Below are 27,480 nucleotides of genomic sequence, written 5' to 3'. Positions count from 1 at the left end.
CAAACACTGGAGTTTAGCACTACAGGGTTAAGCTGCTTAGGAAGCCCCTAGTGCCCCTCGCACAGCAAAGTTAGCCCAAGAGTTCCTTGTTAATGGGCGGGAAATCAGGCGACGGCTTGGCCATGCAGAGGTCCGCCTCCTGTACAAGGTTACAAACGGGCGAGTTGGGGGTTGCCCGTGAAAGGAAGGAAACAGGAAATGGGGGAGGGAGATGCGCCTCCAGTTCAACGCCCCCGTCGACCCTCCAAACCACCTGCCACTACTGCTTCTCCTCCGAATGCCAGGGAATCCTCCAGCTGTCAACCGAAGGTCTAGTCCACGATATTCTGCGACCTCGCAAGACAGAGCAAACGATATCAAATTAAACTTGCAAATCAAACATGCAATTCAAAGTCACCACATGGAACATTAGAGGGGGTAACCTCCCCTCTAAAACCAGGAAGATCCTACAATACATGAAAAGGCATGAGGTAGATGTGGCCATGATCCAAGAAACGCACCTGCTCCCCGGAAAAGAACACCAATGGGCTCGGAACTGGGGCTGCCATAGGTACTTCTCCTCATATTCGTCATACGCCAGAGGGGTGGCAATCCTAATCAGCAGGAGAATCAGTTTCCGGCTGATAAACACAGAGAAAGACTCTGAGGGCAGGTCACTTCTGGTGAGTGGAATTGTGGTGGGCCAAAAAATCATTTTTGTCAACTCCTACAGCCCCAATGTCGACAGGGCTAACAACTTTGACTGGGTACTGACCCACCTCTCAGCTCAAGGCCCGGCGACCATAGTATGGGGAGGCGATTTGAACACGGCCCTAGATCCCTAAAAAGACTGGTCGCGGACCACGCCACAACCTATCTCCAAAGCTAGCCATCAAGTACAAGAAATCTGTAGAGCCTACGATCTTATAGATGCATGGAGACTCAAAAACTTGGAGCAGCGAGACTACACCTTCCACTCGGCTGTGCACAACACCAGCTCCAGGATTGACTACCTATTCATCTCCGCAAGAAGCACGCTGATATGTGGACCCTGCCAAATCCTACCTAAGACTTTCTCCGACCACTCCCCGGTAACCCTCATCTGCACCCCATCCAGCTACAAGCCCCCCGATACGCTGGCGCTTCAAGGCAGGTCCCATGCAAGACCAGGTATTCGCAACCGAACTACGTGATGAGATCTCTGCATTTCTAGACACCAACATGGGCACAGTGTCTACGATGAGCACGATCTGGGAAACACTAAAGTGTTTTACGAGAGGAGTCTGCTTGACTAAAGAAAACGGCATCCTTAAACTAATCAAACGTGAACTAACCGCCTGCGAGGAGCAACTAAAACATCTCGAGCTCAAGTGCGCGAACGCGAACAACCCAGGCTCCCAAGCCGCTCTAAAAGAGGAATTGCAGAAGTTCAGAACCGCAGCAGAACGTGAAATAAAATTCCTGAATCACAGCGGGCAAGTCCGCCAATAAGGCGAAGGCCAAAAACCAGGAGCCCTCCTCGCAAATTTGATAAAGGCAGACAGGAAACCAACAACAGTCGAAGAAATACGCTCCAAACAAGGCACGATGATACATACCGACAAGGGAATCGCAGATGAATTCAGAACCTTTTACCAGGAACTGTATACCTCAAAATACAACTCAGACGCCCTGCGTGAGTACCTAGAAGGCACTGAACTATACTGGGTGGAAGGGCAACTGCGCGAACCCCTCAACAAACCCATCACACCGGAAGAGATCATCGAAGCCATCAAAATCCTTCCATACTCCAAAGCCCTGGGACCTGACGGTCTGACTGGAGAATTCTACAAGGCATTTGCGAATACCCTAGCTCCCCTCCTCGCGGAAGTATATGAAGAGGCGTTGGAAAAGAGATTCCTCCCTTAGTCAACCTGTGAGGCCAACATAGTCCTTCTACATAAACCAGGCAAACCCCCCGAGGAATGTGCATCGTACCAACCCATTTCCCTGCTCATCCTTGACAACAAGATCCTGCCGAAGGTGCTCACAAACAGGCTACTGCCACTGATGCCCGGTCTTGTGCTCACAGACCAAGCAGGATTCATGCCCGGACGCAACACGACCTTCGGAATCAGGAGGCTATTTGGCATCATCGAGGCCCTTGAACCCACCCACCAGGCTGTCGCGGTCCTGCTCGATGCCGAAAAAGCTTTTGACTCGGTAGAGTGGCCCTTCCTTTTCGCAGTGCTCACCCAGATGGTCCTGGGTGCCCGCTTCATCAAGCTAATATCCTTACTATACACCAACCCCCAGGCCAACATCATTGTGGGTTCTGCAAAGTCTGCCCCCATCAAACGGCAATGCGGCACTGGACAGGGGTGCCCACTCTTGGCATTAATATTTGCATTGATAATGGAACCCCTAGCCTCCAACCTTCGGGAACAACAAATCCTCAGGGGACTCAACTTCGGCCCACACAAGCTGATCATATCTCTGTATGCGGATGATGTGGCACTATTCATACGCGATCCCATCGAAAACCTGAACCCAGTCATGAGGGAAGTAATCAAATGCGGAGCAATTTCTGGCTTAAAAATGTATCAGACTAAATCTATCATATTTCCATTGACCCCAGCCACCAAGACGTTTGCCGACGACTTTCACTTTGCATGGGAAACTTCACGAGTTCGCTACCTGTGGATACAGATGTCACTAAACTACCACGACGTATTCCGAGACAACTATGAGGAAGTGGCGAAATCGTTGCAGGAAAAAGTAGCCCGGTGGAAGACACTACCACTGACCCTGTGGGGAAGAGCCTCTCTAGTCAAGATGGTGATCCTGCCGAAGCTTTTGTATTTATTCACGAACATCCCCATTCTGATACCGCAATCTTTCTTGAAGAGACTGAAAAGCATGGTCCTCGAGCTGTTGTGGGCAGGCAAACCAGCCAGAGTGGCACATTCAACCCTTCCAGTGTCAAATGGAGGCTTAGCTCTTCCAGACCTAGAAAATTACTTCCGGCTAGCGCAGGCACAATTCCTCAGCTTTTGGTATTCCACGCGCTTTGTCAGACCACACGTACAAATAGAACGTGCCCTGGCGACACCCAATCTGCTGAGATCGGTCATCACTAGTCAGCTTCCAGTACCCAACAACACTATGAACATAGTACGTGCAATGTACGGGATCTGGAAGAGAATCGCACAAAAATATGAGGTTCAAAAACGATACTCACATCTCCTTCCAGTAAAATGTGTACCAGGAATCCAGCTGACTTCAGAGAAAGTCTTCCACCAATGGGTGGAGAAACTGCAAATAAACACCCTGGGCGAGCTATTCATCTAAAGCACCTTCTTGACTCCCCAGCAGGCAAAGCTAAGAGGAGGTAACACCTCCCTCGACACATTCATCTACTTCAGAACCAGATACACCCTTCAAACACTCTTTCACACCTTCCCACGGCAACCTCTGACCTGGCAACTGCTACACAACATGATCCAGGCACAAGGGGAAGGCAGACTAGTTTCGTCCATTTACAAATCCATTATAACCGACACAATTCCCACCAACACCCGCGTGAAAACAAGATGGGAAAAGTCCCTTCAAGTAACTATTCCAGTGGAAGAATGGACATTTATCCTGAGACAAACACAGAAAATAGCCCTCAACTCACATCTCAAACTAATCCATTTTAATTATCTACATCAGACTTATTTCACCCCGTGAAAAAGAGCAAACAACAACCAGAATCATCATCAAGGTGTGAAAGATGCGACTGCCCCAAGCTGACCCCATTCTGGAACCAGGCACTGGAAATGACAGCAGCAATGATAGGAGAAGAGATACAACCCATCCCGACGGCAGCACTACTATGGTTGACAAAACTACTCTCAGCGGCCATAAGGAAACTAGCAGGGGTGCCATTGACACTCGCTCGTAGAAGAGTCGCCATGTCATGGGGTCGTGGACCCCCTCCAACAGTAGCTAATTGGGGTAAGGATATCCTCTATTGCCAAGACGTAGAGTCAGATTTCGTCAAGACACTGCCCCAACATGCACGCCCACCGGATATCTGGGGCCCATTGGTGTCATTCCTAATCAACGAAGCCGTTGAGACCACGTCCTCCCCATCCGGGGCCCAAAGCACTCAGGATACGGACATGTAACTCGCCCAAACACAGGAGCCCACGCCTCAAATGAATGGCACGGAGGAGGGAACGGCTGACCCACGTGGTCAACAGACTGGAGGCGAAACTGAAAGGAGGCGGGAGTGGGGGGAGGGGGGATGGCGCACAGTTAATTCACCCTAATGTGGGTGAGATTGTTTGTAATAAGTTGGAAAACCTTCAAAATAAAGTTTTTAAAAAAAAGCTAGTCTTTTAAGTTGTGATAATGTGAAATGAAAAGCTTTCATTTTCACCTTGCAACATAGCTGAGCACGGGTCCTCTCTTACAGGCGTTGAAAAGTGCATGTATTCAAATGCACAAAAATAAGAAATGCAGGTACTGAGGGCAGGGTAGGGCAAGCCCGTTTAAAGCACTGGCCTCTGTGGTCCCTGAAGAGGGGCTTATTAGAGAGCTGGTTTACTTGCAGACACTGAGTGGTAAGGTTGTTAGACCATGGTTGTGAGCATGCATTATAGTGCATTAGTGTTCATTTACTCACTGCCTATTCCACTAGGTCAGTTTGGGACTACACCACTTATATACCACTTACTATATGAATTAATCCTTACCTTATCTCCGGTTGAGGAGTTTGTGCACTGTGACTGCAGGGTTGTTTTACGCTGGTAGAGAGGCTCAGCATCTGCTGCTCCATGCCCTGCGGTTTCACCCTCAATTCATGTCCCGTACTCTGAGGCACCGTTGGAGCCCTTGTGACTGAGGATCGGGCTCATATTCACGAGAATAAATCCATAGATCAGGCGCCCTTACGCAGAGCTCACGGCAGGCACAACGCCATGGTGTGCTGCTTAGCCACGCCCTCCTTGAATAGCTTTATAGTAATAGTTTAATCTTAGATGGTTTTTAACTTGGAGTTCAGAGGACCTTTATGTTCTGTGATGAATTATTGTGAGTGATTCTTTTTATTTTGTAAATTAATTTTTTAAATCTTTTTGTGAAAGTTTTAAAATGTAACTGATGCACAATATAACATGTTTTCAAAAAGTGTACACATAGTAAAGCAGCTATCAAAACAGATGAGTTGTTTTCTTCTCCCGTGTTTGCTTAAAGCATTCTGTCATTATGTCTTGCAGGTTTCTAGTAGCACTGGACAGACGAGCTGGCCCTGAATTTGCAAAGGACACGGTTAAGCTGGCTCAAGAATTCCTCCTTTCCTCTGATGGAACTGTCCTTGGATTGGACCTCAGCGGAGATCCCACTGTATGTTATTTCTTTTATTTTGTTTTTATTAATGTTTTGTTCAGAGGTTAATCTAACCTTTCAACATATACATACAAAAAGAAGAAAGGGTTAGTTTAAAACATTTACAGGAGTAAAAATACCAGATATTTACTGAACTATATCATATGCGTTCTTCACATTCAAGTTATTTCTATTTACAGTTGAAACATAATGAACATATGACATACACAACAATTTTTGAATAATTTTTGAATATTTCATTATATGCAGATAAAAAGGTATTAATTCATATTTGATGCGGCCTTGATATTTCATCTACTCCAAGTTTACTAGTTGGCTTAGGCATCAATTAAGATATTTTACAATAGAATATCTTAGGGATTTAGAATTTCCCACGAACAATCTTATCCATAGTTCATCCATAGCTAGTGTATGGTTAATATCAAATAAATGTTTAAAATAGAATATTCGTACAGGCAATAGGGCTTCACGTTCCACTACTAAATGTTTCAAAGTCTCATTACCCTTCATACAAAAGCGACATTCGATACTTTCCTTTGAGATTTTACCCCATTTTACCATTATTTCCTTCGTAGGCCATATGTTTAACCTGAATCTCAAAAAATCCGAGCGCTGACACGGGCTCGGGGATTGAATCAAATATTTTTCAATTTGACCGAGACATTTATGATCAAATGGATTTTGGGTGAATTTTTGCAATGTCAAACAAGCCTTTCTTGTTTTAATCCAATCGTTCTTCCAAAGTTTGGATTTTGCTTTATCAGGGTTCTCAACTAATAATTCATAAGATACATTAGCATAATTCAGAATTTTATAAACTAAAGTACGCCAGCTCTTGGAAATTTATCATTAGAGTATAGCAAATAATTAGACAGCATGAAGAGTAAACCATTCCTGTTCTCTTTCATTATGCATTTCCTGAACAGTTGACAAACTTTCCACTTATTTATTGCATAAATTGAGAGCAATCCCAACTCATGCCTGATGACACACTGTATGTTATCCTATGTGCGGTGAGATCGTGTGAGAGGGAGGAGGACCAAGTGTACTTGAAACATCACTGTTTTAATGTAGCATCAAAGCAGCTCTCACTGTTCTTCATCATTACAGAAGTAATTCTAAGGCTGCCTCTTTCATCAAAGAGGTGCAGGGAATTGAGATTCCCTACAATGACATGATTTGTTTTCTGGAATCAGCGACCTAAACAAAGACCTCTGCATTTGTAGATTACATGCAAATTTCAGCACTGGACATCCATGCAACATTTTAATGCAGAAAATAAACACATCGAAATGCTATCTTTTACATTTAAAAGTGCATATCCATTTGATGGAAATGTTTTGATGGATATGTACTTTGAATGTAAAACATAGAATTTCGATGCTTTTATTTTTGATGCTTTAATTTTCGATGCAATGACCATAAACCGGTCCTGACACCTTACTTTAGCGTCATATCTTTTATTGCCAGTAGCGTTCCTCTCGGCAGCTGCTTAAGCTAACTGATGAGCTTGATTTAGTTGCTCCTGCAGTTCTCTTACATATTTGCTACAATTTTCATACCCGCCCCATATGATGATACACCAAAGCACAGCTCTATGGGTAAGCTGGCATCTCGTCTGAACATGAGTTGATAGCTGCTAAATCCGGTGCTCTCCTTTCTTTTACAATTATGCGCATGGCCCGTGGTGGAAACATTTTGACTCCATCAGGATTTTTCTCGGGCGGTAAGGACCCAGCATGCTCAGAAGGGTGCTATTTAAATCGCTCAGCTTGTTCGTCCCCCTTGAGGGTTGTATTGAGAAGTTCTTGTCTTTCTTACTTCTATTAATTGCATAAGTTCATTGATCAATCTGGACTTTCTGGTCTTTCGTGGGTATGCTTGCGCATATCTGGTGAAAGGGTCCTTTATGACTAGGACGTTCTGAATCCCACTACTGTCTGGTTCTAGGCTCGAGAAGTCAACAGAGACTAAATCCATCGTCCCAGAGGTCGGCAGACGTTGGAGTGCTGCAGCCAGATGAATGGGCGACTTTCTGGCGATGCACCAGGCACATGTAATACAATAGTTGTCCACATCTGGGCCCACGTGGGGCCAATAGAATTTGTTCCTTGTCAGGTCAAGAGTGTGTTCACTTCCCAGATGGCCATGTTGGTCATGGAGTGCTGCTTGGTGGTGTTGGCAAGGGATCACCAGGCGATGAAGACGCAGGTCTTTTTTGTTGGACTTCCCTTGTACAGAACGCCCCAATTAATCACCAATGTTTTCTATTCTTTGGTGTAAGCTGACAGGGCTGCATGATCACTCAGGGTTGGGGTCCTTCCGCCCCATTCTCTTTCGCCTTCAGGACTTTTGCTATAGTGGAGTCGAATATCTGTGCTTGTCGCGACTCATATCCTGAAAGGCGGGGTAGCTCAGGCATGATCAAACTAGTAACATGACAGTATCTGGAGGGAACTCCATTAGCAGTCCCCCCCTGCTCCCCTAAGAGAGTCTATCAGATGAGTCCGGTCTGCATATCTGTGTTCTTCAGTGACACACAGTGCCCTCACCATGGTCACAGGGATAGCTTCCGTGTATTCTGAGACTTCTCCCTCATTAGGGAGCAGAGCATCTGCATCAATATTGTTGACCCCTGGACGGTACTCCAGCTGGAAGTTGTATGCTGACAGCAATGGCCTGTAGCGTCTAGTTTTGCAGACTTCAGGATGTAAATAAGTGGATAGTTATCTGTCCACACTGTGAAATTTGCCCCGTAGCGTTAGTCATGGAGTTTTTTTGTCACTTCCCACTTAAGTGCCAGGAATTCCAGCGTGTGCGCCGGGTAGTTTACCTCTGATGGGTTGAGTTGCCAGCTAGCGAATGCAACTGGTCTGGTCTCTCCTAAACTTTCTTGGTACAGCACTGCACCTTAGCCGTCGAGGCTAGCATCTATGTGTAGAATGAAGGGCAGCTGCATGGTGGCATATGCTAGTTCAGGGGCTTCAGTGAGTGTCTTCTTCAAGAGCGCAAATGCTCTATCGCACTCAATGTTCCAACGCTGCCGAAACGGCTCCCGTGGATGATAGAGTGCTTCTCAGTTAGTCTTCAGTGAGGAACTTTTCTTCTGTGTGGCAGGATAACCTTTGGCAAGGTTGGTCAGAGGCCGGGCTGTGGTGGCGAACCCAGGCACAAACCACCTACAATAATTGCAGAAACCTAGGAAACTCCTGATCTGAGGTTTCGGCCAGGTAAGAAGTGCGTCAATTTTGGCAGGATCCACACTGACTCCTCTCTGCAGATACCATATGTCCCAATATATTTCACACTGGTTCTGCAGAACTGGCATTTCTCCAGTGACACCTTCAGACCGGGGTGTCGAAGACAATCCAAGACTTTCAAGAGCCTCCAATGGTGTTCTTTGAGCATCCTCCCAAAGGTGATGACATCTGCACCTGGCCCCCATTCCACCAGGGAGCCAGGCCAAGATTATGCCCACAACAACAAAGTCCAGTCAGCTTGGACCACCTGAAGATGGCCGTCGCCGTGCATTGAACACTATCCACGTGCATTGATAGCCCTATCCACGCAGGGCCTAGCCGGGTGGCGTAGCCGGCCTGCAAACAATGCCATCAAGTAAGGCCATTGCCTGTGGTCGCCACCAGTCTCAGCCGGTGAAGCATCGAAACACGACCCGATGCCTGTTATCCTGCTCCAGTCCGATGCCTCCCATCCACACGCAACACACGAGGTAAGCCTTTTGTGCTATATCCTACGTGCGTTCAGGCTTACCCATGCATGTATCTTGCCAGAACGAGTTATAGCCTTGCCTGCGCATATTTGCCACCACCCACTACATTCTTCCCGCTGCTTTCCTTACTGTATCCCTTCCACAGGCTTGGCCCCTTGAATCCATTATCCCAACCTGGAATGCAGAGACAACTCCCCCTGCAGCCTGCTGCACCGCTTGCCAATACCAGTGCCACACCTACACATATGCCTCTAGGTATATGCAACCCGACTGCCACAACAGAGCTGTCCCTTACTACGATTCACCCGCCAGCCTCCCAAAAGGACTGTGCACTTGCCGCCCCTAATCCCCTTCCACTGAACTTCCATTTGGACTTCCGAAGTTGTGCCGCTCCCCTGTGCCTCTGAATTCGGCCTACGTACCGCCTGCTCCTCCCCCGTCACCTCTTCCACCCACCCTGTTCCTACCTTGCATCCTTGAACCACTTGGTTCCCTCGTGTCCCCAAATATGGCCCGGACGCTTACCGTTCCTCATCCAGCACTCCTTTGGCTCACCTCGTACTTACCCTCACTTCTAGAGCTGCGTGGTAAGTCCATATCTCGAAACATGTCTGCCAATAGCTGCATTGGCCAAATCACCATCTTCTAAACAGGGTGATCTCACCACGCCCTCCAATGTGCTCACTGCCCATGCCAAACTACCCTCTTATGCACTTACCACAACCATGTCCTCCATTTTGCCTACACTCACATGCCAGCCTATCCCAATGTCGCACACCACCTACCACCCACATAGTGCTCCACACCGTAATAAGGGTCACCATGCCACTGGCCCGGAGCTGCCTACTGCACTCTACCGCTTCCAACCTTACAGGCAAACCCAGAACATGCCCTTACCACGCTACATACCACCAGCAGCTCCATGACACAATGCTCATCTGGCATCTCGTTCCACACCCCCCACCCCATTTGCGCTCCCCCACCACAGAAGTTCACAATACTGCACTACGCCATGCCACGCCACCCTTTTCATCACCAACAAGCCCACAAGCAGCCACCCGGGCCACTGCCCTGCAAGTCTCAACAGCCTTGCCCTCCACTAAGCCAAAATCACACCTCTTCACTGCACTCTCCTCAACACCAAGTCGCTGACAGCCCATGCCCATGATATCTTGAACCTCATCACATTAAATAACCTTGACATCCTTGCCCTTACCGAAACATGGCTAAATCAGACAGCCGGCTCAGCTTTATCCCTATCCATCCCGTCAGGCTATGCCATGTTGCTCCGCGACAGAATACTCAGAATGGAGGCAGCATTGCCCGTATTTACAAGGACTGTCTCGCTTTGCACCCCTCCAACCCTACCCCTCTCCCTAACTGCAAGCTGGTTTCAGCCAAGGTCAAACTATCTGATAATGCCACTGTCTCCATCCACCTCGTCTATCGACCTCCAAGCCACATCAACGCATTTGAAACTGATCTCATACACCAACATTAAGCTCATAATGTTTATTGGTATCTTGAAGGAGTGGCCTGTCTCCTGAACGCTTGCTCCTGTGTGTGTTAATTTGCCTGAAAGCAGCACTGCAGGCGTAGCTCTTGCTGCCTAATCTGCTTCCTGGAGGGGGCGGAGCCTATCCTGGACACGTGACTGATCACGTGACATTAATCCAACACAAATTGCCGGCCCAACCGGCCAAGCGGCGTGTATTGGTATCTTGAAGGAGTGTCCTGTCTCCTGAACGCTTGCTCCTGTGTGCGTTAATTTGCCCGAAAGCAGCACTGCGAGCATAGCTCTTGCTGCCTAATCTGCTTCCCGGAGGGGGCGGAGCCTATTCTGGACACGTGACGGATCACGTGACATTAATCCGACACAAATTGCCGGCCCGAGCGGCGTGTTTATTGGTATCTTGAAGGAGTGTCCTGTCTCCTGAACGCTTGCTCCTGTGTGCTTAAATTTGCCTGAAAGCAGCACTGCGAGCATAGCTCTTGCTGCGTAATCTGCTTCCTGGAGGGGGCAGAGCCTGTCCTGGACACGTGACGGATCACGTGACATTAATCTGACACAAATTGCCGGCCCATCCGCCCGAGCAGCGTGTTTATTGGTATCTTGAAGGAGTATCCTGTCTCCTGAACGCTTGCTCCTGTGTGCATTAATTTGTCTGAAAGCAGCACTGCGAGCGTAGCTCTTGCTGCCTAATCTGCTTCCTGGAGGGGGTGGAGCCTATCCTGGACACGTGACGGATCACGTGACATTAATCCGACACAATTTGCCGCCCAACTGCCCGAGCGGCGTGTTTATTGGTATCTTGAAGGAGTGTCCTGTCTCCTGAACGCTTGCTCCTGTGTGTGTTAATTTGCCTGAAAGCAGCACTGCGAGCATAGCTCTTGCTGCCTAATCTGCTTCCTGGAGGGGGCGGAGCCTATCCTGGACACGTGATGAATCACGTGACATTAATCCGACACAAATTGCCGGCCCAACCACCCTTGCAGCTTTAAGCCCTGGAGGTTGTAAGGGCTGACGTCTCTGTTTAGCTGTTTGGCTGTGACCTGTGTCCTTGTCCAGTGGACAGTTCATTTACTAACTGTGAATCTGTGAGCATTCTAGGACTGGTTTCCAGTCTGCCCTACGGGTCGCTTTAAGCTACATTAGTCATCAGGGTGAGGGGGGAGAGTCGGACTCTGGCAGGTCCTTAAGCTGTCGGGCGTTCCTTACCCTGTGACTTTGGACCTACGCGAACACTTGCAGATGTGTGGGGCTCTTGCTCCTTCATAAGCTTTATATATCACTACCTTACTGATATTAACAATACAGCTCTTCCTATGCATTTCCTGATTGTATTGTAAGATTCATATTTGTGTGTTTTAATGTATTTTAGTGGTAGTTTATATTGACTTTATCCATTGACTCAATTTAGTTACCAGTTTATTCAGTGCATTTTTAAACTTTCCAGTTTCCTTTTCCCAAACTGCATTCTACTGTCTGTGATACTGATATTATCTATCTAGCAGTGAGATTTCTCCCCTGCTACCTAGAGAGTCGTCTCCTCTGCTGGTACTCTTTTCTTTCTGGCCCTTGAGTCCTTAGCATAGTCCTCTTTTTGGATGACACGTAGGGGTCTCAGGAGTCAGTCAGTTATGGAGGCCACTCTGGACTCCATGCACTCACCTGATTCCAAAGAAGTTATCCTCCCCTTGAATCATTTTCCTTCCTCTCTGGGTAAGCCACCTATTATACAAGTGCCTGATTCTTTGGACTCTACTGTTTCGAAAAGCATTGTTCATGCTCAAATCCACTCTCAAGATAGGAGTGAGGTATTTAACATCATGGGCATTATTCCACGTATTTCAGATGACAATAGCTGTATCTTCAATGGAATCCAAGATATTTCCATTGATGCTCAGGAAGAACGTTTAGCAGCTACTATAGCCTTGAACTTGGATGATGGTGGCAGTTCGCTAAGGGCGAGGCCCTGTTTCGATCATTCGAATAACGATATGGTGAATACTATCCTTTGACTCCCATTTCGTCACATTCAAAACTGCTTCTGTCTGGGTGTAAGATGGATGGATCTGGTTCTAATTCTATAAAACCTTTTGTTGCCCCTAATGTTGTTAATGCCCCGCAATCTTCCTTATTAGAGGGTAACATTAACCATACTATTTCTCCCTCTAATCTATCTGTGGAGGGTGCCCTCTTCTGTGGGGTGGTTAATCATACCTCTTCTATCCATGTGAACCTCTCTGTTTCTTCTGCTGGGAACTCCGTCACTCCTACTATGAAATCTACAGTTTTCAAAACACCTCTTATGAAACCGCTGTTTAATACTCCCAAAATAAAATCTAAAATGGGTACATTAGGTGAACCAATTCAGGGGAAAAAAATCTCCAATTATTTTGGGAAAGGAACAGCAACTAGTACCCTTATTAAACCTACTCATTCAGCTCTGACAGTGGCTACTTTGGATCATCTGCTCTTGTCAGATGTAGTAAAGAAATTAGAGACTAATGATCCTGCACACAATGATATTGACGATATCAGTATTATTGAATGTGCAGACAAAGCAATAGCTGAGAGTGAGTTAGAACCCAATCCTATTGATACTAACAATGTAGCCCAACAAACCCGTGATGCTTCTTTCGTGGGTTTTCCCTCTGAACTCACTAATTTTATCGATGAATATACAGAGAAGCAAAACTGGCTGAGAGAAAGGGGTCTACTGCCAGATATGAAAAAGGAACAAGCCAGTGATTCTATACTGCACCATACTCTTAAAGAGGCCGATGAAAGGATAAGACTGACTCAACCTACAGTCTCCGCCTCCGCCTTGAATATGGTGCTAAGCTCCTTTGTTAGTCTCTATGACAATATCTGGGCAGATGTTAGATCAAACGCTCTTCTACTCTCTGAAATCTACGCCAGGCTAGAGGGACTCGATAGGTTTGAACAGTTGGTGAAGATTATTAGAGAAGATGATCCTTCCATAACTAGGCTTTCCCTAAACCTTTCCCAACCTCCTCACTCTGTCCAGAGAAGGGACTTTATGCCCAAATTCTGCCTATTCCTTCCTTGCAGAATGAGGAAGTCCTCCCGGGCCAAGCTTTAGGTGTAAAATCACCAACTAACCCTGAAAAGGTGATAGATATTATCGATCTTACGCAATCGGTTACTCCCTCGGGAAAAATCTTAGATGGGCTGTCTGTCTGTTCTCCTGGTTCTTCTTTTGCCATGGTTGTCTGCGACTCTAATACATTAGAAAATGGTAAACGACACAAGGGAGTTAATGGTGTCCTTACTCTAGGCCCTAAACCCCAGCCTAATTTGGAGAAATCTTCTGGTTTCATTGATCTCACTAAACAAGCCATATCCTGAAAGGGCGTTGTTCCTCTAGGTAAAAAAAAGAAAATTACCCAACAAATTAAGAAAACTAAAAACCAGAAAAATTTGAAAAAATTAAACTCATTTACTAATCAATTTTTAAAAAGATCTGGTCTTGCCAACTGTTTTGCCACCCGCAATCATTGCTACCCCTTTTATGGGGGTTCTCATTCCAGGGGAGGCAGTAGTACCTCCCATTGTTATTCCTAATGCTACCCCCGTCCCCACTGTGGCTACATTAATGCCTGCTAATATAGCTGTAGGCATTCAGACAGATTTACTGGCAATTACTTCTGTGCCAGGCAACAGTAACGTCCCTGTGGCTATGGGGAATACTGTTTTGGTTGAGGACACCCATGCTATCTGTATCCCCAAAGAAATTCCAATGCTATCTGAGCCTATAAATAATACTGCTCCAGCTACCCTGAATGTTCAGATAGAATGTAATTCCGAGGCTTCTTCTCCTGTCACAGTGTCTCCTATTATCCCTGGTAATTTGTTACCCTGTTTAAATTCTACTCATCCCTTGTCTTCCACAACTCCCGTATCTGCGACCTTGGTTAATCTTGATATGGCGAAACAATTATTACAGGATCTCTATAGAACAAAGCCCCCCTCTTTGGTGGACGCTAACCCGACTTCAGGTTTAGCCCAGGTCAATGTTGCTACTACATGTTCTTCTGCCATAGACTGCCAATTGTCCCTCCCTCTTGAAGGTCATGTGGTATCCACAGACCCGGTTTTGGGGGATCGTTCTATGGGATTTAGGACAGTGGGGGATCTCTATGTTCCTAATACTTTAAATTCCGCTCAATTAAAGCCATCAAATGGGGGCCCCTTTAGTGGTCAGGAAAGATTTCCTTTGGGTCCTCACGTAACCCAAAAAAGGACCATTTTAAGGGGTGCAAGGGGCCCTGTCTTGGAAGCTGACTCTCTAACCCAATTCACTAAGTATATTGCAGATTCACTTCCCCAATCTTTGGGGGATAAAGATCTGTTACAGACTCTGCAACTTACTAGTATTTGGGGTCAGGATATGCCTATTTGAATCGAGGGAATATCCTGAAAGTGTATCATCAACTGACACCTCTTTCTCTTATCTCTAGTTATGATATCGAAAGAATTTTTTTTCCCTTTTAAGGATTGTGCAGATCTCAGCAATATTGTTTTGAAATCAAGAGTGCTGTTGGACTTAATAATGGGACAAAAAGAGGGCCTAATGCAGCTTGGCTTTGAAATAACATTGCTGAAATCTAGTCCCTTCTCCAGTAAGCATGGAGGATCTGAGGAGTATAGGGGAAATCTTACTATGGTCTACCATCCGGAAAGGGCCTTGCAGCCTCAACGGAGGCAATTTACTGCCAGAAACAATGCAGATGCCAGAAACTGGGCCCAAGTCACCTCTGGCTTGTGGAAATGAGCGTTCCCCTATGAGCCTGGACCCTGTAACAAATAATATGGCCCCTAATAAAATACTCTTTTGTCCTGGAATACCAGGGGAAATCTACACCTCCTAACTAATACTGACACAGCGGCTACGATTAATGGTTCTGACTGCTTCTATCTACAGGAAACCTGGCTGCTCTCCTCCCCTCTCATTGATGGCTTTGAAATCTACTCTCAAAATGCTAAACCTAGGTTGGGAGGGAGAGCGTTGGGGGTTCTTCTTATTGGTATAAGAGTTTCTCTTGGCCTGAGGAGTGTGGTTTTTTTGGACACGCCATTTGGGATTTTACACTGGAGTCTGCTTCCAGAGAGGGCCTGTTCAATATTCTTATGATTAACATCTATTGGCATAAAGGCCTAGCTGCACTTGAGCCTTGTTTGAAACATCTAACTGATATGGTTCTCGCTTGGAGATCTCATAATATCAGGGAGAAAGTGATCCTGGCTGGTGATCTCAATTCTGATTGCTCCTTATCATCTGAGGCCAATTATGGCGATCTGGGACAGGATTTGGAGGATGATAATTGGAGGGGACAGACATTTGCTTGGGGTAGACTGTGGAATCTTTCTATGGAATCGGTGTGTCTAATTTGTTTCAATGGTTCCTTTGATTCTACCCTGCCTCTTTGCCCTACTTGGCACAGAGGTCTGTCATCCTCTACAATAAACTATGTCTTCATAGATCATTCCCTGTCTTCTCTCTGCTCTGAGGTGCAGGTCTCTTTCAACCCCTGGAGTGATCATGGTTCTCTGTTTGTTACCTTCTCTCTTCCAATGAAGAAGCTGTTCTCTGGGGGACCACAGCATTTAAAAACTGTGGGCCAAGGGACCGGGGTACGTTGGTCTCCGGCTAATATTAATCTCCTCAATTCTCAACTCATTTCTTCACTCAACTACACTTCGCTCCTGTGGAAACAAGTGGTTTTTAACACTCTACACTTTGACAGTTTCCTGAATGCTCTTCAAAATAGTATCTATGATTCACTCAAGAAGGGTAACTCCAAAAGAGTTCATGTCCATAGGTTTGATCAGGAGCTGGCTAATGAAAAGCTCCACGTACGCAAACTTATTAGAGGAGTCCAACTGCTTGATATTGACCTGGATAATAAAAAAGCTAAATTTAAATCTATACGTCAAAAATACAAAAACTACTGCAAATCAAGAAAATCTAGTCTGCTGCAAAATGATGCAGAGCTTATGTTAAGAGTTTTGGTTAAAAGAGATCTTAGGGCTTTTTGGGCTCTTTTCTCAGCTCAAGATCCTGATGCGGTTATTGATCAACTGAATGCTATCCCAGAGGTCCAATGGGTAGATCATTACACCGAACTCTTTCGTAAAGGGGAAGAGGAGTTAGAACTATGTGCAACTGGGGAGGATGCCCTTAATATTAGGTGGGAGCCCGCTATTGACTACGAGACAATAGTTGGGCTAATTGCCAAAGCTAAGAAATCCAGGGCTCCTGGCCCTATCGGCCTTATGAACAATGCATTGAAAGCCGAACCGGAAATTTGGACAAAGTTACTCTGCATGCTATTTCAAGATATAGTAAATACTGGCAATGTTCCTACTAGCTGGCAGACTGCCCATACTGTTCCCATCTTTAAGAGAGGTCAGCAGACTCTGGTTAAGAACTACAGACCGATCTCTTATTGATGCCGATTTTAAGCTTTTTGCTTCTATGCTTCTTTCTCATCTCAATGTTTGGATCAAGGAGAACCATATTCTTCCGAAACACCAAACAGGCTTCAGGGCTGGCCATTCAACTAATATAAATGGCTTTATTTTAACCACTTTACAAAGCTCAACATGGGGAAAATTTGGTGGTACTCTGTCGCCTTAATCGATTTGTCAAATGCATTTGATTTGGTTATCAGGTCTCGGCTTTGGGCAAAATTATCAAGGTGGGGGATCCCGGCAGGCCTTCTTAATGTAATTATGGCAATGTATAAGAATTTGGGGGTTCATATAAGGACTGACTTAGAGGGGACTCTCTCTAGAAGAATAAGGACACATATTGGGGTCAGACAGGGCTGTCCATTGGCTCCATGCCTTTTCATTCTCTATCTGGCTGATGTAGGGGAGTTCCTTGGAGATGCAGGTTTGGTGAACGCAAAATTGGGGGATCTCAGGCTCTCGTGGTTGGCATATGCTGATGATTTCCTTCTCTTTGATCAGACCAAAGTGGGCTTGCAAAGACTCATTTGCAAGTTTGAAGATATGCTACAATAAACGGGCTAAAAATCAACCCGAGTAAAACCCGCACAATGGTCTTCTCCAAGGGGAAAAAAGGGAATAAACAAGTGTGGAAAATTGGTGGTGAAAATATTATGAGAGCACATAAAATTGTTTATCTGAGATTCCTTATTTTGGCCCAACCTTTGGCTGCTGAACTAAGACGTTCACTCAGATATAAAGCACTCCCACTCATCTCACAGCCTATCAAGCTGGATAAAAAGTATGGCAGGTTTTCCTTTAAGCCAGTGGCAGATTTTTTCAAGGGAAAGGTAATTCTGAAACTAATATATGGAATGGAACTACGTTATTTGGATATCCTGACCTTTTGGGATATCCTTGAGGGTATTTACTGGAGAAAAGTCATGAAACTTCCCAACTGTGTCCCGATAGTCGCTATAAGGTTCAAACTGGGTTTAGTGTCTTTACGAGCCAAAATCCTCTGGAGGGTTCTGGCACTCTTTTCTTCTCTGCTATGTCCTAAATATGATACACTCTATGATGATGAGGGTAAGATTCTCTCTTCACAGGGATCCCTGGATCGAAACTTATTTCTTTTAAATTTCAGAGATCTCTGTGATAAGACCTTATTAGATCTGTCCACAGATAGGGATACTTTGCTGACCAATCCGAACAAAGTGAAAGAACTTCTCAATTGTTGTGACTGGAATGACACCTTGGAGAAACTTCATTCTTACCCATCTCTCTGTGACTTAAAATTCGATCATAAGAAGAGAGGTTCCCTGTCCTTCATTTTGACACAATTCCCTAATCGCCACTATCGTTCACTCCTCCTGAAACTCAGATGGAACATCTTGCCTACTAAGGAGGTTCTATATAGAAGGAAGGTGATGAACGACTTGGATCTTTGTCGTTTCTGTCATAATCCAGGGGTTACTGAATCTGCCCGCCACCTTTTTTTAGATTGTGTAGCGCTGAAAGGACTTAGGGCACTCTATTTAGGCAGATTCAATACTCTCGGACTTCTGGGGGCAGAAACTTTTATCTGGTCAAGCTGTCTCTCTATTTCCAATACTACAGAGGGACTTGCGGTTGCAGGTTTCATTAAATCATTAGATCTATATGAACCTTTCTGATGAAACTTCTTGTATAATGAATCTTTATCTATCTATCCTAGTTATCTGCTTAATGAATGTACTGTATATGTATACAAATTTGACATTCGTGATTTTTTGTTATGCAAGCGGAAGGGTGAAACTTATATTTGGTCTTAACTATGCACTGATTTTATCAGTTTGGTTTATGTTTCCTACTTTTAAAAAGGATCTTAGGGCTATGCTGTATTCAATTTATTTTTATGTATGTATATATATATTTATTGTTTTTTCTTTGTCTTCCTCTTCTTATTAAATGCAATTGTAAAGGTTTCTTATGTAAACCATGTACAATAATAATTAAAAAAAATAAAAAAGATTAAGCTCACCACTGTGAGAAACCTGAAGGTGTCTCCCTGACTAGTCCCTGGGGGTCTGTCGTCCAGGTGGACAGGACACGGCCATCGCTATTGGTTGCAGTTCCTGGGGGTGGACCAGTGAGGGAGGATCCCCTGGATGTGGGGGTCCTCTGGGAGTAGAAGTGGGACACCGACGGGTGGGATGCAGTATCCCCTTTCTTATAATACCTTTTCCCCAAACTACCTTGTAAGATACTCAAACACTACCCCCCTTCCGACGCGAGCACTTTCGCGTATCACGAAGGACAACGGACTAACACCCAAGCCATTTACTTGACATGTCCCAACACAAGGGTCAGGCAATTGACCAAAACCGCACACACCTGACGGCTCTTTCGAGAGGGTGCCAAGGAGAGAAGCAACCTTGCCCTTTCCGACCAAGACCTGTGAAACCTCTGCAGAAGGAATTGTAAGACCGCAAACAATAGCCAGCATGTGTTGCAACATATATAAATGGTACACAAGATCCTCTTCCGCTGATAACCAACCTGGAGAGAGATGCTTGTCTATGTGGTACCAACCATGACTCCAGAGACAAGAAATGCCAAGCGGTTCATCAAAGCCGGTGAGTCGAGGGGAGAGCCGATAAGAAACCAAACTGTGCTGAGCGAAAGTAGCAAACGGCTAATTGAATTGTGAAAGAATACAAAGAACTGTTGATACTAGAAGGGGGAAAACCAGCAACAGAGTAGTCCGGTACCACGCGGGTGCTCACTCAGGAAACCCTGGGCAATTACCCAATTGTTGAAACCACCATTACCAGAAGGCCTTGGGAAAGGTGCAAAGGGGGTCAAAGTGGTCATACAGGGGTACAGTAAAATCCTCTGTACAGTCGAAAGTCTTTAACCAACAGAAGATTGTGAAGCTTAGGGAACTGAATCCTGCATCGTGAGAATTGATTGACAAAGTTGGCAAGAGTGATCCCGAAGGAGGGATGCAGATAAACAGGGGTGCGAAGTGTAAAGTCCCGATATACAGTGTGTCGAACCCAGCAGAGGGATGTCCACAGTGAACTGTTTAAAAAGACATTGCGATTTGTGAATGATACAGAAGACATTGGGGGTTATTACAAGGTTGCCAGTCTGGAAATAACAGCGCCGGTAAGCTTGCCGGTACCGTTGTTTCCAGACCGGCAAACTACTAGTTCTGCGAGCGGGTGCCTTTTCTGACCTGGCAGGTAGAAAGGCACCCGCTCGCAGACCTTGACGGATGCACCGGGACCATTCATGAATGGTGCTGGTGCATCCGTCCTCCCCATTCCCATTGAGTCCAATGGGAATGGGGAGCAATATTTTCCGGTCCCGGCAATGGGAAATTACTGGGGCTGCCGGGGCCGAAATGCCCTGGTAAGTCCCCATTGCTGTGTGCTGGGAAAAAAAATAACTGGCGGCTGCTATGACGTTTTTTCTGGCACAGCTGCTGTGCTGTTTTTTCTGGCACGGCTACCGCCGTACCGCCGGACTCATAATGAGGCACACTGTTTTGAAAGCAGTAGTGAACCCAACGGAAGGAAGCTAGCATTCAAGAAGGGCCTGAACCCGGAAGAGGGGGACCCCAGAGCTGAAACGGCATCACCCAAAGCACAAACAGAAAGGAACTTTTGTTTATTTTAAAACCAATCAGGTCCTTGGAGAAAAGAGACTTAACCACCGAAGGCCCTGATTGCTGAAAGCAGTACTGTTGGCTCGTGCTTGGAAAGCTTCAGCATGTGCTGTGCTCTAGAATCCTACCTCGTGCCGTGCTGAAAACGCGGGGCAGTGGGACCCCGACTACCGCATCCTGACTTATTATTCGTGAACACTTCCTTCTTTCTTAAGAACATTATTCCACACTTCTTTTTGTATTTAGCGTAAAGATTGGCAATACGTTTTTTAGTATAGGCGCTTTTATGACAGACGCCACTCGGACTGCCCTATTATTGTTTGCTGGTTGAAGCTTGCTCCCATCTTAGATTTAGGTTTAGATTAGGCGTTTTTCCAACCTACGCATACAGTTTAATAAACCCCCTTGAACTGTGATCTCTTGTCTGTCTTTATGGTTGCCACCATGAGTTCCTTACAACACCCAGCTCCTTCTCCCGGGCGACCTTAATCTTGGATTCAATGACCCTACGGATTCTGATGCCACTACCCTATCCACTTTTCTGACAACACTTGGATGTACCAAACACATCCCCTCACCCACACACTTGCTCGGCCGAAACCCTTGACTGGATAGTCGACCACAACAGTAAAATCTCCATCACCTCGAACACACCATGTCACTGCTCCGATCATCATACCATCACCTTCTCCATCCCTAGCCCTATTGCACCAGCCAAACTTGCAACTGGCCCGACCACTACCCTGGCCCGCAGCACTCAAAACTTGACCAGCAACAAGGTCATCCCCTTCCTTAGCACCCCGTTCCCTTCCACCCAGGACACCACCCTTTCGTTTGAGCACTACACCACGCTGCTCGGCAAGACTGTCAACCTCCTTGCCCCCCTCAAAATTGAGAGAATCAAGCAGCCATCACATCTTAATTCTTAGTTCACCCGCATCTCCAAAAGAGCTGCTGAAGCTGCCTGGCACAGAGATCCTTCTGAAGCTAACAAGGCCTGCCTTTCTGAAATCTCTACAAACTTGCCATCCAAAAATCCAAAGCAGCTGTTTATAACGAGAGAATCTCAAAAGCTGCTTCAAGCTCACGCAAGCGGTTCTCGATTCTCCATGAACTGGAAACCCCAATCACTCCGCCTTTCATCAACACAAAATACAACGCCTAGTGTAACTCTATCCAAGTTACCTTCACAGGGAAAATCATACAGCTCCAATCTAAGATAAAGGCCAAGCATATCGGAACATCAGACACACCACACAAGGCCATTCCACCCAACACCCAAAGCTACGCCCCTCTCTTCCATTTCCAACCTGTGTGCACCTCCACCCTTGCGAAGACTATTGCTGGCCTCAAAACTTCACTCTGCAAAGGAGACATATGTCCGGCCTCACTTTTGAAGGAGTTTGTACAAACACTACTCCCCCTCATCGTTGCTATTATCAACTCATCCTTTTCCACGTGTAGCGTCCCCTCCGCCTTGAAAGAATCCTGGATCTGAAGAAACCTGCACTTGACCCTGCTGTGCCAACCAACTATCGACCCCTTACAACTGTCCCTTTCCTCCTGAAGATTATGGACAGAGTCACCTACCTGCAAATCCAGGCATTCTTGGAGCTTCACTGCATACTAGGCCTAGAGCAATCTGGCTTCTGCCCTAAGCATGCTACAGAAACAGCCCTCCTGGACCGCAAGAATTGGCTCAATGAAGCCAACGACCGTGGCAAGATCTCCCTACTACTACTGCTTGACCTCTCAGCTGCGTTTGACCTAGTTGACCACAAGATCCTGTGTCAGACCCTCACCTCCTCAGCACATTTCTTAGCGCAAGCTGCCAAATGGATCGCTTCCTTCCTGGCTAACAGAAGCACGTGTGTGTTTTTGCTGGAGACGCCACCGCTTCCCCCACACCCACTCTTTGCAGGGTCCCCCAAGGCTTGTGTGTCTTCTCCATACTCTACAACATATACAACAGCCCATTTTTCCACCACCTGGACTCCCTCGGCAAGTCATATACAAACTACGCTGACGACACACAAATCCTTATTCCTCTCAGAGGAGATCACCCCTATGACTCGCTCACAATATAATCTGTTTAGGCAACTATTCAATCCTGGATGGCCGCAACACAGCCTTTGTCTCAATGATGAGAAAACTGACCTCCTCATCGACCCGCCTCTCAAAACTGGACCAAGCCTACAAAGCCTTTACCATTGATGGTCACACTGTCCCGGTAGCCGCCGCTGTCACGACTCTGGGTGTTTACCTGTACTTCACACTAACCATGACCCACCAAGTCAACCACATTGCAGCATCATCAAGTTACGCCACTAAGCTTCTCAAGCATTGGGTCTGGCATGGATTCACATGCTCATAAACAAGGCATAAAATAAGCGGTATCGCATCGCAATTTGCGATATGATACCGCTGGTTTGCGTTTTAAATTTAATATCATGTCGCAGAAACTGCGATATGATTTATGGCACCGAGCGCAGAGTTTAAAAGGCACAGATTACTGAGCCTGTTTATTTAAACTCTGCGCTCGGTGCACTGACAGTGTGCAGGCAGCAGGCAGCAGCTCCCGGGCTGGGCTGCATACATTGTATCAATGTATGAGCCCAGCCCGGAGCGGCATCGAAGTCACGTGGAGAAGACTTTAGCAAGAGCACCCCAGCTCCACTCACAGACACGGCTTCCATCCAAGGTAAGGAGTCATGCTGGGGTGCTTAGGGGAGGGTGGAGGAGGGGGAGCCCCTTGTCTGCGGGGCTGGGTGTTAGCAAGTGGCCACGAGAAATATTAATTCCAGCCACTTGCTAGTACCCAGCCCCACAGTAAAATGGCATGCTGGCAGATCGCCTTTCAAATATTCTTTCCTTCTCGAGATTCGCGAGAAGAAAGGAATATTTGAAATGCCCTCTACAAGCAGGCTATGTTATTACTGCAGGCCTGGGTGCTTATAAAGTGGCTGGAAATAATATTTCTCCTCCCCGAACGGACGGGAGAAATATTATTTCGAAGGGATTGTGTCCTCCAACGTATTCCTTATCTTTGATAATACGTTTCCAGCTTGCTGGCCTCGGAATTTTTTCTGTAGAGGGTGGTGCGCGTCGACGTCCGCCGAGTTGATGTCCCTCGACGGCCACTGTATCGGCGCCGACGTCATCATGCCCATAAATAGCCACGCGCTGCGTCCGTTGCTCAGTTCCGTTTTTCCGCGCTTCGTGGGGCCTCGGAACGTCGTTGCTCAGTTCAGTCAGGATAACTCTATATCTACTCGAATAATACCTACTCGTTATCGATGGCATCTTCATCGGAACCGACGACGCCGCGATCCGGCTTCAAGAAATGTCGAGACTGCGGTAAAAAAATGTCGATAACGGATCCACACAGGATCTGCTTGTGGTGCTTGGGATCCGAGCACCATTGTTCGGAGTGTGAGGACTGCATGTCCATGACGGCGAAAGCCTTGAAGGAGCGCAAGGAGAAGCTCGAGAGAGGTAAGTCAGTCAAAACCTCCTCGAAGGTTTCTTCGACTGAGTCGAGGCATTCGTCTCCTCGCCGTCGAAAACATTCCCATTCTAGATCTTGAAGTATCTCCCACCATTCGTTGAGATCAAGACACTCAAATAAGAGACGTCGAAGATCCCCTTCCTCGTCTTCTGTGTCCCCAGAAAGGGTCTCCTGTCCCACAAAACACAGCTCTCAAGGTGAGTGGGAGGAATTCAGAAAGAAAATGTTAAGCGTCTTGCCGCGAGTCGCAGCACCTGGCGAAACATTCCACCCGAGAGCGCCACGAGCCATCGGGTAAGAAGACACCATCTCCGACGCCTTCGTCGAAGATTCCTTCGACGCACGGATCAGCGCCATCGACGCCGTTGTCGAAGGGTTCCTCGACGCATCGGTCGATCGACTCGACGCCATAGTCAACGCCGACATCGACGCCGATGAAAGATAAGACCAAGGCCACTCCACAGCCAACGGTGATTCCAAGGGCCTCCGGCACGACGCCGAGACCGTCGTCGATGTGCTCGAGTAGGATCCCGATCCTCTCGAGTTCTTCGAGACCCCTTCCAGTTTTTTGGACGCCGTTCTCGACGCCTTCGAAGCCTGTCACATCGGCGTCGACGACATCGACGTTTTCTCGCCCAATAATGACGAGTTTGGCTCCTTCTGCCTTAGAGATGGGTTTTACACCATTTCAGAGGTCAGAGTACCCTGGACTATCTTCAATTTATGAAGAGGGGGAAGATTCTGACCAGGAAACATTTGGGTTACAGAGGACTACACTGCCTATTTCAGAGGATTTCACCTCTGAGGAAAGAAGGCTGAAGGACCTACATGAGTCACTACATGAGGCAAGTGGGCTGGACACTTCCCCAGAAGTGGAATTTGTTAAACCAGACCCAGGGGAACATGCCGAAACACCCTATAGAACCCTTATGGCAAGAATTATAGAATTTATGGGTTGGTCTGCGCCTTCACCTGTTTTTCAGCAGGATGACCTAACAGACATATTAGACAAAGGTCCACAGGAGGACCCTGTGGTCCCCTTCCATGCAGCCTTACAAAGGAAAATTACATCTAATTGGGAAACTCCTGAAGTTATCCCTGCGGTCAATAAAAGATTGTCAGCCAAGTATAGGGTAGCGGCTGCTGACCCTGAATACTTATCAAAACACCCGACTCCAGAGAGCCTGGTGGTTCAAGCGGCAACTTCATCTAGCAGTAGGGCCGCTTACCCTACTGTCCCACAGGATAGAGATGACAAGAGGTACGATCCTATGGCGAAGAAAGTCTTCTCTGCTTGTAGTATGGCGTTGAAGTCCATCAACGCCACCTGTACGCTCGCCAGGTTCAGTCACACACTATGGGAGTGTGCTTCATCAGCAGCTGACTGCATACCCGAAGGAGAGGAAAAGGAAGCCTTCCTTAACATTATTAAAGATGGCAAAGATGCCATGTGCGAATCACTTCAAACTGGCATCGATTCCGCTGACAGTATCAGCAGGGCCATGGCGGCAAGTACAACAATCCACAGGCATGCGTGGTTGCGAAAGTCTGGCTTTGCTCCAGATGTACAGGCCAGACTTTTGAATATGCCCTTTGTCGGCTTTTCACTATTCGGGAAAAAGGCTGATGACAGTCTGGAAAAGTTGCAGACTTCTAAAGCAGCAGCAAAATCTTTAGGAGCTGCTATCCGCCAAACTCCTTTTCGCCCCTCAGGAACCTCTGGGAGAGGAAAGTCCTTTCGCTATTATTCCACATTCGGGAAAGGCAGAGGACAGCCGGCTCAAAGAGGCCAAAGGAGATCCACCCGAGGTGGACGGGTCAAAAGTACTAAGGCCGCAGCAGCAGCAGGTGCCTCTTTACCCTCAGCATCTGCATCAGCTGCCCCCAAACCACTCTGAGGCCTTTCCACACAATGCACCTGTAGGGGGCAGGTTAACTCACCATCTGACGGAATGGCAGGCTATAACGTCAGATGCTTGGGCATTGGAGACAGTTGGCCAGGGTTACTGCCTACCCTTTCTACACATCCCTCAGAGTCATCCACTGGGGAACAGCTCTCTAAAAGTTCCAGATCCGCTCCTCTTGCAGGAAATTATAGACCTGCTAGAGAAAGGTGCCATAGAACCGGTACCTGTAGCGGACAGGAACAAGGGCTGGTACTCCCCCTACTTTCTCATACCAAAGAAGGACGGAGGACTGAGACCCATCCTGTACTTACGAGAATTGAACAAGTTCCTCAGGAAGGACAAATTCAAGATGGTAACTCTCTCTCAGATCCTTCAGGCCCTCCAGCTCCAGGACTGGCTGGTATCTCTGGACCTTCAGGATGCTTATTTCCATGTGCCAAACACAGGAAATACCTGAGGTTCGCAATTGGCGACTCTCATTATCAATTTCGAGTTCTGCCATTTGGGCTGACCTCCGCCCGAGGGTTTTCACCAAGCTGATGTCGGTAGTGGCAGCGAGTCTAAGGAGGGAAGGGATCCACGTCTACCCCTACCTGGACGATTGGCTGATCAGGGCTGTATCTTCGAAACAGGCCCAGGCCCTGCTAGATTATGTCTGCCATGTCCTTCACAAACTGGGCTTCTCCCTCAATTTAAAGAAGTCACAGATGATACCATCACAGAGACTCCAGTTCATTGGAGCGGTCCTGGACACTTCCCTGGGAAAAGCCTCGCCACCAGAGGTGAGGGCTCAAGATATTCTACAGATGGCCACCAAGTTCCAAAATGCCCAACGTCTCCCAGCCTTCGACTTTTTGAGGTTGCTAGGCCTCATGGCATCCTGCATCTTCCTTGTGCCAGAGGCTCGCCTGAGAATGAGATCTCTTCAGTGGGCACTGAGAAGTCAGTGGTCGCAATTCTCAGGGAGAATGACAGATCTCCTCCGGATTCCGGACAAGGTAGCCCACGACCTTCAATGGTGGGCCTATCCAGAGAACATCTTGAAAGGAGAACTGTTTTGGCAACCATGGCCGGAGATAACCGTAGTCACAGACGCCTCACTCACGGGGTGGGGAGCCCATGCCAACGATTTGACCATAAGCGGTCGTTGGTCTCCATCGGAGTCCAGACTACACATCAACCTATTGGAGCTGAGAGCGATCAGACTAGCGCTGAAAGCTTTCCTGCCATCAGTACAGGGGAGAAATGTCCTGATAATGACGGACAACATGGTGGCCGTGCACTACCTCAACAAAAGAGGAGGCGTAGGATCACTGCCACTGTGCAGAGAGGCGATGCAGCTCTGGT

At 46.9% G+C, this 27,480-nt stretch overlaps 1 protein-coding gene across 4 annotated transcripts in view; it reads left to right on the top strand.

The window, feature by feature from the left end:
* The window catches only part of MAPDA (N6-Methyl-AMP deaminase), a 486,784-nt gene that overhangs the window by 381,712 nt on the left and 77,592 nt on the right, over positions 1–27,480 (top strand). For all 4 annotated transcript variants that reach the window (XM_069624761.1, XM_069624760.1, XM_069624759.1 and 1 more), the window contains one exon: positions 5,223–5,349. In XM_069624761.1, the coding sequence (XP_069480862.1) occupies positions 5,223–5,349 (127 nt within the window). The remainder of the gene's footprint in view (positions 1–5,222; positions 5,350–27,480) is intronic.

This window comes from Ambystoma mexicanum, chromosome 11 (assembly GCF_040938575.1).
Source record: "Ambystoma mexicanum isolate Mex_15411 chromosome 11, UKY_AmexF1_1, whole genome shotgun sequence".
Taxonomy (NCBI): Eukaryota; Metazoa; Chordata; class Amphibia; order Caudata; family Ambystomatidae; genus Ambystoma; species Ambystoma mexicanum.
This window is presented reverse-complemented; position numbering and strand designations above follow the sequence as displayed.